Raw genomic sequence first — 13,712 nt, 5'->3', positions numbered from 1 at the left:
CCAGGCGCGTGTGCGTGCGTGTGTGCCCAAGATCCCAAGAAGAGAATGGAGGAGAAGGGAATGAGGCATGGCCATCCCCCATGTGGGGTGATTTCTTGCTTTCTATCTCTTTGTCTCTCTCTGTCTTTCTGGAGAGCGCACGCGCCCTATAACAAAAACCTCTCCAAAAAAAAAAAAAGAATAGTTCTCTGATTAATCTTCTCAGGTACCATCCAGTAGAATGCTTACAAAAAAATTACATTCAGGCTCAGCCATGGAGGCGCTTGCTGCCAAGAGGCTGTGCCCACCTGAAATGCTTGGGTTCAGTTCCAGCCCAACCTAAAGGCCAGGCACAGTGAGGGACACCTGTAATGCCAGTAACTGCAAGTGACTAGATGCTGGCCTGGCAACATAATGAGGCCCCACGTGAGCCAGGCTTGATGGCATGTGCCTGTAGTCCCAGCTACTTAAGAGACTAAGGCAGGAGGATTGTGACACAGTGAGATCCTGTCTTTAAAGAAAAATTCAAAATTTTCAAGATTAAAAACAATTACATTCAAAGAAAAGAGTATGTTGAAAGATGGAGGTGATTACTCCACTGTAGCCACTGACAAAATACTCAAGAAGGGATAAATTATCCATTCTTTGCAGTGCCTTATCAAACTGATTTTCTAACTTCATTTCCAAGAAAGTTCAAAATTAAATTAAAAGTTATCAATGACATGTTTATCAAAGTGAACCTTCAAAAAGATTTCTAGGGGAAGTAGGAAACCACTGGTTTAATATATTAGAAAGCTGAAAAGATAGTTCTTCGATATGTGATTTATAGGGCCCCAGGTTTCTTCTACTCTGATATCCAATTAGCCTTGAGTAAATACTTTATACAGCTGAGCATCTCTGCAAGCCTTTGAAATTGTCCTTCCTCCCAATTACACAATTATACTTCACATCCAGTTATACTGTTTGTGTGATTAAAAACAAAATAAAACAAAAAACCCAAAAACTCCATGAGAGTAATGTATCAGCATAAAAGGAGAAATATCAGGGCCGGCAGGTGGCATGGTGGTTAAGGCGCTGGACTCCCATATGGTTGACCATGGCTAGCATCCTGGACCTGGAAGCTCCCTTTCTCATTCTCTCTCTCTCTCTCTGGTCAAACTCAATAATAATAATAAATAAAATAAATAAATATATTTTTAAAAGGAGAAAAGTCAAAATAAGGAAAATAAAAGCCACATACAGTGAATAACATTTACTGTATTTCTATCTTAGATATAAAGCAGAGCTTTGACATTTTAATTAAGAGTCTAATTTAATCTCTTACCCAGTTAAAACTACAGTAAGATTATAAGTTCCAGGAACAAGCAGTCTGTGGAAATCACCAAATCTGCCTGTTGTGATATTATGATTAATACCAGCCACTGAGACAGTTGCATTCTCCAAACCAGATCCTGTTACTGAATCTTTAACAAATCCTTTAATTCCAATGTGAACCTAAAAACAAAACAAAACAAGACAAAAAACAAGAATCAAGGCTCAGAGACAACTGATTTGGATGGCAAGAGAACATTACTTCTTTCTGCAATGATGACAGAATTTCTAAAAGATAAGGTTACTCTTTTATCTCCCCAAAACATTTTTCAATTCCTTGAAGCTGAAGTATAGGCAAAAGTATTGAATCCTAAACTTAAGTCATATGTGTCTGAACTCTACACTAGTAAGGTGTTTTTGAAAGTTCCTCTCTTCAAAGCCAGACCTAATTTTCCCAACAAGGTATCATTTCTGGTATATTCAATACTTGCATTAGCCTGTCTGATGTGTAAATTAAACTGATGCATATGACTCACAGAGTGATAAAGGCTCTCCAGTAAATATCAACACATGGCATTGTGAGAATCTGGTAGTACAAACCTGGCTAATTAGTTCAGTTTGTAAAAGTGTTCTAAGACAAGCAAAAGGAGTATGGTGCAGAGAGCCAAGAATTGAGAACAGGGGAGGCACAGCTAGAATATGTTTTAATAGGTTATGGTCTAATTATCTATAATTTTAAATAATTAAAACAGACAAATAAGGGTCAGCAGAGGGTGTGGTGGTAAAGATAACTGGATCCCACAAAGCTGACTATGCAGTTCAAGTACCAGACCCCACAGCTAGAAAAACATGGTAGACATGTGTGCCCGTGTGCCCAAAATCCTGAGAGGAGAATGGAAGAGAAAGGACTATGGCACAGCTATCCCCCCCAGGGGGTGCTTTCTCACTTTCCCTTTCTTTTTCTCTTTTTCTCTGTCTCTCTGTAGCAAGTGCACATGACCCAACAGGAAATTAAAAGCAAAACAAACAAACAAAACAGACAAATAAAGGATATCTAATACAAATTGCCATTCATATGTGACTAAATTTCCCCTTATTTAATCCATGACATCTACACCCCAATCTCCTGGTCAGCTACTTTTACCTTTTCAATCAATGTGATCAAGGACTCACGGTTGTTTTCCCATTCCTGTCGAAGTTGTGAAGCAGGTGGGTACTTGCAACAAGACAGTTCTAGTGTGATCTCAAAACAGTTGGCCCATACATAATTGTAATCTTGCATACCACCTGTAACATGAAGGAAAAAATAAGTTTACTCTTAAGAAGAAAAAGAAGTCTAACTCCAAAAGGCTGGAGAAATTAAATCGGCCATCTTTGCATGTATTAATTTTTCATTAAATTGCTTAAAATTGGAGAAGACTAAGAAGGAAGCTTAAGGGGATACATTAAGTCATCAGGAAAGCCAAAACGCATTTTTCTATTTTTCTGTACAAAAATGTATCATGACTTTCCTGACAACCCAATACATTAAAAACAAATATACATAAAAGAAATGTATTAGTTAGGATACAGTTATAAAAAGTATGACTACATCAGTTAGTAACGATAACAATAATGGTAACAGCGCTACATCTGAGTCATTACTGTATACCAGACTTGTATAAGAGCTTTATGTGTATTAACATTCTTTTTTTTTTGAGAATTTTTATTTAACTATTTATCATTATTATTATTATTTTAATTTTGCTACAGAACATGCATGCTTACCAGAGAGAGAAAGAAAGGGAAAGTGAGAAAGCAAACTTCCAGGTCTGGGACTCGAACCACAGTCAGTCATTTGAGAGTTCAGCACTCTGACCACATGTCACCTGTTAGCCCCAACAGTCTATCTTTATAACAAATTATATGAGCTAGATAGTACTATTTTATTTATTTTACAGATGTGAGAAGCAAGGCCAAAAGAGATTTTGATTGACACAGAATGACAATGAAGGATACACATGATCTGAAAACTGTGAAAATACTCATGCCAAAGCATCATTGGGTACCTACTATTCTAACTGTACTCTTTATTAAGGAGCTGGCAACAGAAAAAATAAAGACTATCTAGAGTGACAGAGTAACAAAAAATAAAACACTACGAACATTTTCAAAATGTGTTTCATGGAAGACAGAATTAGAAGGAGAATAAGCATCCATGGTCAGCGGCCTTCCCCACTCTTACTCCTAAGAAGCCTACACACTCATTTTATGGAAAGCCTAATCTCCATCATTCCTATCACTTGCTTTTCTCACATCTTGTTTTTAGTAGATAAAGTCTAAAAAGTAGAGAAGGGACAGGGTATCAATTCTCAATGATTTTACCTAGCTCCTGAAATGTGGATAGGCAAATATTTGTAATAATGAATGGTTTCCAAAGCCTTTTTTTTTTTTTATGTGAAATCGGCCCAAACCTTAGCCACTTTCTTCCATTATCCTTGAAAAATGTCCCGCCAGCCCATGTTTGGCTCAGTTAATGTCCACTATTCATCAAAATTCTGGTGTATACGTGTGCCCAGCAATGAGGACTTCTCTTTTCTCCACTCTTCTCTATAGAGATTGTTTCTCCCCATGACAGGACAGAATATAACTGTAGATTTTCAAGGTCCCTCTTCCTGAGTCCCTAGTGCATCTCAGATGATGTTATATAGGATCCTTCAGATCAGAAGGGAGGAGAACAATTTCCCTGTCATTGACAACACCAATGGGTATGCCTGAGTCAGAGATTCTTCTGCCACTTACTCACTGGAAACACTTTGGTGTTCATACAAGTCTTTACCTGCAAAGTGAGTATCAGATGATCACAAAGGACCTTTATACTCTCAGATTCTATGATATTTTTAAATATATGCAGATTTGATTATAAGAGAAAAGGCAGGGAAAGAACACTTTAAAAAAGATAACTCTAAAACTTATTTCTGGTGAAATGCCAATGTCACTATCAAAAAGGGTCTTCCTACCACGCGAGTTTTGTATGCTGGAGGCCCAGTTATCAGTGGGACATCTTCCTTTTTCCCAAAATGGCTAGATCGCAGGAGCCATGGAGCTGTCTGTCTCTTGAAGAAGGGCTGTTCATGCGAGTTTTGTATGCTGGAGGCCCAGTTATCAGTGGGACATCTTCCTTTTTCCCAAAATGGCTAGATCGCAGGAGCCATGGAGCTGTCTGTCTCTTGAAGAAGGGCTGTTCATGCGAGTTTTGTATGCTGGAGGCCCAGTTATCAGTGGGACATCTTCCTTTTTCCCAAAATGGCTAGATCGCAGGAGCCATGGAGCTGTCTGTCTCTCCATATTTTATTGATTCTTAAAGTATGGACAAAGCTAGGATCTAGTGACAACTGCACTGTAATTTTCTTCTGAAACATCCCCCCCCCAATTCCCTCTTACTAAAAAGAGGTCTAAACTAACTTATTTGAAAAAAAAATTAGGTCAATCTCAATTTGGTCTGTTATTTGCACAAAGCCCCATAAGAATTCAATTTCTGATGCAAGGCAACAGATATCATTGTATTATTGAACTTATACAAATAACCAATCTGCCACAAAATAAGAATGCTCACAAATACTTTCCAATTGCAAAGGGGTCAGGAAGGGAGAAAAGTTTATGTTTCAATTAAAAAAAAATTCTTTTTTTTTTAACAACTTGCTGAACCCAAAAACTCAAAAGAAAACAAAAATCCTTAAAGCTGGAAGACAAAGCATAGAAGAAAATCAGTAATGTTTTAGAAAAAAGTCATGGAATTCTATATCACCAGTTCAGTTTCATGTAATCTCTTTGGTTGAATTTGCAGTGTTACCGTGGTATGAACTTTCTGTTAACATTCAACATTATTATTATTTCAGAACCTGTCCCTATTGTTAGGTTGACCTTTTTCTTGGTCATTTTTTTGTTCTCTTACTTGTCTGTCTTTAGTTTTCTTGGTACAGTACTCCCCTCAAAACTTCTCGAAGAGCTGGTCTGGTATAGGTAAGTTCTTTCAGGTTTGGTTTATCTGAGAATGTTTTTATCTTTTCTTCCCACATGAAGGATAATCTTGCCAGATACAGTATTTTCGGTTTAAATTTTCACTTAACACCTTGAATATATTTTTCCATTCTTTCCTCGCTTAGTTTCTGACAAGAGGTCCGATGTTAGCCTGATGGGATATCCTTTGAAATTAACTTGACATTTTCTCTTGCCAATTTTAGTATCTTACCTTTGTGGTTTTGGTCAATCTGGCTATGATGTGCCTTGGAGAAGATCTTCTTGGGTTGATTTTATGTGGGGTCCTTTGTATTTCTTGGGTCTGGATATCTGAATGCCTCTCTAGATTTAGAAATTTGTCTTCCAAGATTTCATGGAATAGATTATTAATGCCCTGATTAGTTTCTTTACCTTCTGGGATACTGATTATCTGGATGTTTGGGTGTCTAATGGTATCTAGTATTACTTGTATATTAGTCTCATTTTTTTGGTTATTTTCTCAGTCTTTTTTGTGAATTTTTTGAGGTCAGAGGTTCTATCTTCTACATCTGAGAATCTATCTTCTGCATGATCTAATCTGCCTTTAATACTTTCAAGGGGGTTTTGATTTCCTGTATTACAGCCTTCATCTCTAACAGTTCCGTTTAATTCTTTTTAATGGTGTGTATTTCCTCTTGCAGATCATGGAAAAACTTCACCTCCTGAAACTTGTCTCTTTTCTCCTGCATTTTTGGAGGTTGTCTCTCTTCTCTTGCCTCTCTGTTAGAACTCTGTCATTATGAACATCCTAAATTCTTTATCTGACATTTCCACAAGTCCCATTGTACTGTCTGTGGATCATGAAGGACTATTCTTTCCCTTTGGGGGAAGCAATATTTTATTGATTTCCCATATTTCTTGTGCCTCTGCAGTGGTGGTTTCTGATCACCTGATGGATTATATGTTACTTCCTACCTTCTGGCTTTTCACTGGGTGTTGGGCCAGAAGGAGGGGTTTGGGGCAGAGGTTTTTTCTGGTTAAAAGGGCAGGGCTAGGCCCACCTCAGATGCACATGGATTCTGGCTTTTTGCTGGGTGTTGGGCCAGATTATTATTAATTTTTAATTTGCTATAGGGCACATGCACTCACCAGAGAGAAAGAGAGAGAAAAAGTGAGAAAGTGAGTTGCCAGGTCCAGGACTCAAACTGTGGCCGGCCATGCGGGAGAGTCCAGAGCCCCAAGCATCACACCACCTGCTGGCCCCTCTTCATGAACTTTTTAAAGACCCCTCATATGGTGACAAACTACCATGAAGCTGATATGATCACAGTATTAGGGCAGGTGCACAGGGATACAGGGATGTAGTGAAAGGGGTCTAAAAGAGGCAGGGGATAAAGGCTTCTTTGGCTTTCTGAGGAACAAAGTAAACCATTGTATTCTGTTTGCTTGTTTTGTGTGTGTGTGTGTGTGTGTGTGTGTGTGTGTGTCTTTGACAGCAAAGAAGCACAATGCAAATAAGGTAGTATGGTTTAGAGAACAGAGATTGGAAGCAACATGGACACTTACGCAGTTTTTACAGTGAAATAAACTTTTACAATAAAAAAAAAGATTTTACAGTGAAAAGTAAGTAGGACTAAAATAGGCAGTAACAACTGTGTAGAAAAAAGAAAAGGATCCAAGACAAAAGGGAGCCATTGCGGTAAAAGTCAGAGGGAAGAACCCAAGTAGAGGAAGAAGCTTATTAAGTTTGAGGAATGGAAAGAAGGTAACTGTGCCTAGATAATGATGGACAAGAGAAGAGTTGTATAAGATGAGGTCAAAAGATACAGGCAGGGACCAGGAGAGGGTGTAATGATTACGTCACTGGACTCCCATGTAGTCAACTGCAGTCTGAGTCCCGGACCCAGTGGCTTGAAACTAATGCCAGGTGCGTATATGTGTGTGTGCCCTAATTCCCAAGACGGGAAGGGAGGAGAGGGCCCTGCGAGTGATTTATTTCTTTCTGTCTCTCTGTTTCTCTGGTGAGCGCACATACCCTATAGCAAAAATCTCTCATTAAAAAAAAAAAAAGATCAAAAAAAAAAAAAGATATTGGTGAAACAAGATCATACAGGGCTCTGGCACCTGAGGTAAGAAGTTTGGTTTTTTTTTTTTTTTGGAGAGGTTTTTGCTATAGGGCGCATATGCTCACCAGAAAGACAGAGAGAGACAGAGACAGAAAGCGAGAAATCACCACCACCCCCCCAGGGGGGATGGCCACACCGCAATCCCTTTACCTCCATTCTCCTCTTGGGATCTTGGGCATGTGTGCACACATGCCTGGCATGAGTTTAAGTTGCTGGGTCCGGGACTCAAACTGCAGTTGACTATATGGGAGTTCAGCGATGTAGTCATTATGCCAACTGCTGGTCCCCAGAGTTTGGAATTTTACTCTAAGTGCAATGGGATTCGTTGAAGGATTTTTCGCTTTTGTATTTACATTGAAGAACACATAACATAAAATTTATTACCTTAATTATTGTAAGTATACAAATCAATAGTGTTAATTGTATTCACATTGTTGGGCAATGATTCTTTAAAACTTTTTCTTCTTGCAAAACTGAAACAATAGTCCCCTTTTCCCCTAGTCTCTGACAACAAACACTCTATTTCCTGTTCCTAAGAGTTTGACTACCTTATTATATACCTCGTATAGGTGGAATCATGAAGTATTTTGGCTTTTTGTGCCTGACTGATTTCACACAGCATAATCTCTTCAAGGTTCATATATACTGTGACATATGACAAGATTCTCTTCATTACTTTAAAAGAATTATTTTATTTAACATTTATTTACTTTATGATCAGTTATTTAATTAGGTTCTTGGCAAAAAAATCTAGAACACCAATTTGTGAGGATAAACTCCATTTGTAAGGGCAAACACGGATCACAGGTGGCCCTGGAGCTAAGGAACAGCTTTGATTTTTGGTAAAATTTGTGAATCCACAGCTTTCTTGTCAATCTTGCGCTGCTCTGAAATCTTTTATTTCTCCTTCTCTGTGTTGAAGATCTCACCTTCCTGGTGTCTGGGCTTCCGCAGTTTCTTTTTCTTGAAGTAAGCATCGATAAGGTGCTTTGGAATTTTTACTTTGCTAATATCAATTTTTGCGGAGGTGGTAATGACAAATTTCTGGTGTGTTCTACGCAGTGGAACTCGATTGAGAACCAACAGTCCAATTCCAAGTAGCAAGCCACTGCTCAGCTTCAGGAAAACCACTCTCTTGCCTCTGTGGCGTCCAGTGAGGATGGTCAGAATGGTCCCAGGAGTGATGCTGGCTCGCAGCTTTCTCACAGGCTGACTGAAGGGTTTTCTGTCGTGGCTCAACAGCTTTCGAGACACATCTTCAGTAGGATAATACCTAGGCATTTTGCGCAGTTTAACCACCTGGTTACCAGTCGCAAGAACCTACTCCTTTTCTTTTCGATCCTGGATTTAGTGGCAGAGTATTCCCTCTTGTACATGGCCTTCCTGGAATACATGGCAGACGGGAGTATCTGCCAATGCCCCGGACTAGGGTGGGGTTTCGGCTGCAATGGGGCTTCCCCTTCTTGGGCTTTTTAGCCTTGGGGTCACCCTTTTTAACCTTGCCACTGGCATCAGCCTTCTTGGCTTCAGGATTTTTCTCCTTAGTATCCTGCTTTGCAGCTTTATCGCCTGCCATCTTGTATAGTGGGAAAGAGCTATTTATTTATTTTAACTTGACCAGAGAGAGACAGAGTGAAAGCAATAGTAAGAGAGAGAAAGCGAGAAAGCAAGCCTCCAGGTCTAGGACTTGAATCGCAGTCACCCATGTGAGAGTCCAGCACCCCTAACCACTATGCCACCTGCTGGACCTAAGATTCTCTTCATTTTTTAATGCCAAATAACATTTCATTTTATATAAACATTCTTTCTTTATTCATTCATTTGTTGATTGACATTTATTGGATTGTCAGAAAACTCATGATGTATTTTTTTCTATGCAAAAATGAGTCATGATTCTTCTGACAACACAATGGATGCCTCTACCTATTAGCAATTATGAATAATGTTACAATAAACTCTTCTGGATTCTGTTTTCAATATATATACCCAGAAATGGGATACATACCCAGAAATGGGATTGCTAGATTATATAGTAGTTTTATTTTTAAATCTTTGAGGAACTTCCATACTATTTTTCTTTGTGGTTACACCATTTTAAATTCCCACCAACAGTATACAGTTGGTTCTGATTTTCTACGTTCTTGTCAGTACTTGCTATTTGCTGGGCTTTTTCATTCATCTTTATTTATTTCTGAAAGTAGCCATCCTAATGAAAGTGTGGTAATATTTAGTTTTGACTTTTATTTCCCTGATAAAAATCTATTGGTCACTTGTGTATCTTCTTTGAAGAAATGTCTATTTAATTCATTTCCCCATTTTTAAAAAAATTTTTTGAGAGGTTTTTGCTATAGGGCATGTGTGCTCGCCAGACAGACAGAGAGAGACATAGAGACAGAAAGCGAGAAATCACCCCCCAGGAGGGATGGCCACGCTGCAATCCCTTCTCCTCCATTCTCCTCTCAGGATCTTGGGCACGCATGCACACGTGCCCGGCGTGAATTTAAGTCACCAGGTCCAGGACTTGAACCACAGTTGACTATGTGGGAGTCCAGCGACATAGCCATTACACTAACTGCTGGTCCCCATTTCCCCATTTTTAACTTAGACTATTTATCTTTTATTATAGGAGTTGTTTAGAAAGTCTAGATATTAACCCCCTTATCAGATACATGATTTACAAATATTTTTCCCATTTCACTAGCAACCTTTTAGCTCTATTGATTGCTTCCTGTTTAACAACATTTCACACTGATTTATAATGTTTGTGATTCAAAACACTGATTAATGAAGTTTGCTGAACAGATCATTGGAAGGTATGAGCAGAGGTGTGATATATGATCTGAATCACCTTTTTAAAGGATCATTCTACTAATGGGTGGAAGATGATCGTAGGAGACAGAAAAGGGAAACAGGGAGATAAATTAGAAAAAAATGATGATAATGTTACAATAAACTCTTCTGGATTCTGTTTTCAATATATATACCCAGAAATGGGATACATACCCAGAAATGGGATTGCTAGATTATATAGTAGTTTTATTTTTAAATCTTTGAGGAACTTCCATACTATTTTTCTTTGTGGTTACACCATTTTAAATTCCCACCAACAGTATACAGTTGGTTCTGATTTTCTACGTTCTTGTCAGTACTTGCTATTTGCTGGGCTTTTTCATTCATCTTTATTTATTTCTGAAAGTAGCCATCCTAATGAAAGTGTGGTAATATTTAGTTTTGACTTTTATTTCCCTGATAAAAATCTATTGGTCACTTGTGTATCTTCTTTGAAGAAATGTCTATTTAATTCATTTCCCCATTTTTAAAAAAATTTTTTGAGAGGTTTTTGCTATAGGGCATGTGTGCTCGCCAGACAGACAGAGAGAGACATAGAGACAGAAAGCGAGAAATCACCCCCCAGGAGGGATGGCCACGCTGCAATCCCTTCTCCTCCATTCTCCTCTCAGGATCTTGGGCACGCATGCACACGTGCCCGGCGTGAATTTAAGTCACCAGGTCCAGGACTTGAACCACAGTCGACGATGTGGGAGTCCAGCGACATAGCCATTACACTAACTGCTGGTCCCCATTTCCCCATTTTTAACTTAGACTATTTATCTTTTATTATAGGAGTTGTTTAGAAAGTCTAGATATTAACCCCCTTATCAGATACATGATTTACAAATATTTTTCCCATTTCACTAGCAACCTTTTAGCTCTATTGATTGCTTCCTGTTTAACAACATTTCACACTGATTTATAATGTTTGTGATTCAAAACACTGATTAATGAAGTTTGCTGAACAGATCACTGGAAGGTATGAGCAGAGGTGTGATATATGATCTGAATCACCTTTTTAAAGGATCATTCTACTAATGGGTGGAAGATGATCGTAGGAGACAGAAAAGGGAAACAGGGAGATAAATTAGAAAAAAATGATGACCTTGGCAAGGTTGATGGTAGATGAAGGAGATGAAGAGGACAGATTTATCTGTAAAAAGGACTTTTTATTTATTTATGTAGCTAGAGGGCTATGCACTTGCTAGAAAGAGATACCAGGTAAAAGAGGGAAAGTGAGAAAGCACATCTCCATGGGAAATGGCAATGCGGCAATCCATTCTCCACCTCTGTGTCCTTTTGAGATTTTGGGCACACATGCATGTGCACCTGATATGTTTCTCAAGCTACTGGGTTCCAGATTCAAACTGCATATGACTGGTTATGTGGGATCCAGTCACCTCAACCACCATGTCATGGGCTGACCCTAGAAAAGATTTCTTTGAGAAATCAAAGATGAATTCTAGACTTTTGGCTTGAGAAACTAAGGTGATACTAGTACCATTTACTGAAAAGACAGAGAAAAAGGAAATTCAAAGATAAAGGAAACAAAGATGTGGCATGCCTAAGGCTCTGTCTTTGGTCCTCTTCTTTAATTTCCTTGGTATCTCATGCAGTTCCCATGGTTTTAAATATTATTTACTGGCTGACAACTCTCAAATTTCTGTCTCCAGCCTAGAGCGCACACATTCTTTCTTTCCCAGACTCTAGATTTATACATTTAATTGCCTATTCAATATCTCTACTTGAATATCACAAACTTAATGTATTCAAAACGGAACTCTTCATCGTTTGTTCTTTTTTTTTTTTTTTTTTAAATTTCAAGAGGGCACATACTCTCACCAGAGAAGGCAAGGAGGGAGGGGCAGAACTACCCCCAAGAGAGAATGGTCATGCTGCAACCATTTCTCCTCCATTTTTACATCCTGTGAGGATTTGGGGTATGTATACACATGCACCCAGCGTGGTTTCCTAACCACCAGGGCTGGGATTCAAACTGCAGTTTGGTATGTGAGCTCTGACTCTTAAAACTAGGCTATGGAGCCAGCCATTAAGGTCTCATGTTTCTCAAACCTACTTCACCCAGTCTTTCCAGTTGTACTTAGTGACACTTCTATCCTTTTAGCTACTCAACCCAAAAGCACTGGAGTCACAATTCATATCCAAAGTGTCAGAAAATCATGCTAGTTTCAACTTCAAAGTATAATCAGAATCCAAAATTTTCTCACCTCCACTGCTGCTGTGCTGGTACAAGCCACCGTTGTTTCTCTACATCACTCCTATCAGGTTTCCCTTTGTGTTCTCTTCTAAACAGAGATGAGAGACCAACAGATGGTGTAGCGATTACATCACTGGACTCACACATGGCTGACCATGGTTTGAGTCCCGGATCCAGTGGCTTTGAAATCACGCCAGGTGTGCCCAAGATCCCTGGAGGAGAAGGGATTGCAGTGTGGCCATCCCCACTGTGGGTGATTTCTCAATTTCCCTTTCACTGTCTCTGTCTCTCTGGTGAGTGTACATACCCTAAGGCAAAAAAACTCTTTAAAAAAATACACACACACACACACACACACACACACACACACACACATGTGAGCCAGATGTTATTTCTCTATTCAAAACAGTACAACAATATCCGGTATCTCACTCAGACTAAAAGTCACAGTCTTTACAAAGGCCTAAGACCTTATATAATTGGCCCCATCACCTGCACTTCTTCCTTTAACCTCCTTGCACCAGACACAGTGGCCTCCTTGTTGTTTACTGGATACACTACCTACTTCTGACTTTAGGCTTATTTATTTATTTAGAGATTTTTACTATGGGGTGCGTGCACTCACTGAAGAGAGACAGAAAGCAAGAAATCACCCCCTGGCGGGGAAGGTCATGCTGCAATCTCTTCTTCACTCTCTTCTCAGATCTCCTAGGTGGTGCAGAGCAGCAGTGTCTACCAATGAGTACTGCCAAAGCCAGGTCTATGATGTCTATTTACTGCCTATTTTTTTCTGCCACATTATAAGTAAGATGAAAGCAGAGATCTTTGCTATGACCACTGATGGATATTCTAAGCACTAAATAGCACCTGTCGCACAGCAGTCCTTCAATAACTGTTTAACGAACAAAAGTGGAATGGGCAATGGAAAATTAAGATTATTTGTTTTAAATGAATTAAGTTTGGGATGCCCATTGAACACACATGCTAGATGACAAATAAATATACAATAAATACTAGGTACCATTAAATGTCCAAACATCTGGATAAGCAGGGCATTAATAATCTATTTCATGAAATCCTGGAAGACAACTTTTCAAATCTAGAGAGGCATTCAAAGATCCAGACCCAAGAAATACAAAGGACCCCAAATAGAATCAACCTAAGAATATATTTTCTTTCTTTTTTTTTTTGGAGAGATTTTTCACTGTAGGGCGCGTGCGCTCACCAGACAGACAGAGAGAGACATAGAGACAGAAAGCGAGAAATCA

At 39.0% G+C, this 13,712-nt stretch overlaps 1 protein-coding gene across 1 annotated transcript in view; it reads right to left on the bottom strand.

The window, feature by feature from the left end:
• Nucleotides 1–13,712, bottom strand: part of CPD (carboxypeptidase D) — a gene marked incomplete at its 5' end in the record, with an annotated part of 96,967 nt that overhangs the window by 48,409 nt on the left and 34,846 nt on the right. The window contains 2 exon segments of the mRNA XM_006169621.3: nucleotides 1,304–1,473; nucleotides 2,435–2,577. Of these exon segments, the coding sequence (XP_006169683.2) occupies nucleotides 1,304–1,473; nucleotides 2,435–2,577 (313 nt within the window).

Source organism: Tupaia chinensis, unplaced genomic scaffold (genome assembly GCF_000334495.1).
Source record: "Tupaia chinensis unplaced genomic scaffold, TupChi_1.0 Scaffold147340_1, whole genome shotgun sequence".
NCBI lineage: Eukaryota > Metazoa > Chordata > Mammalia > Scandentia > Tupaiidae > Tupaia > Tupaia belangeri.
The sequence above is the reverse complement of the archived record's forward strand: the minus strand, read 5'-3'. Positions and strand labels throughout refer to the sequence as shown.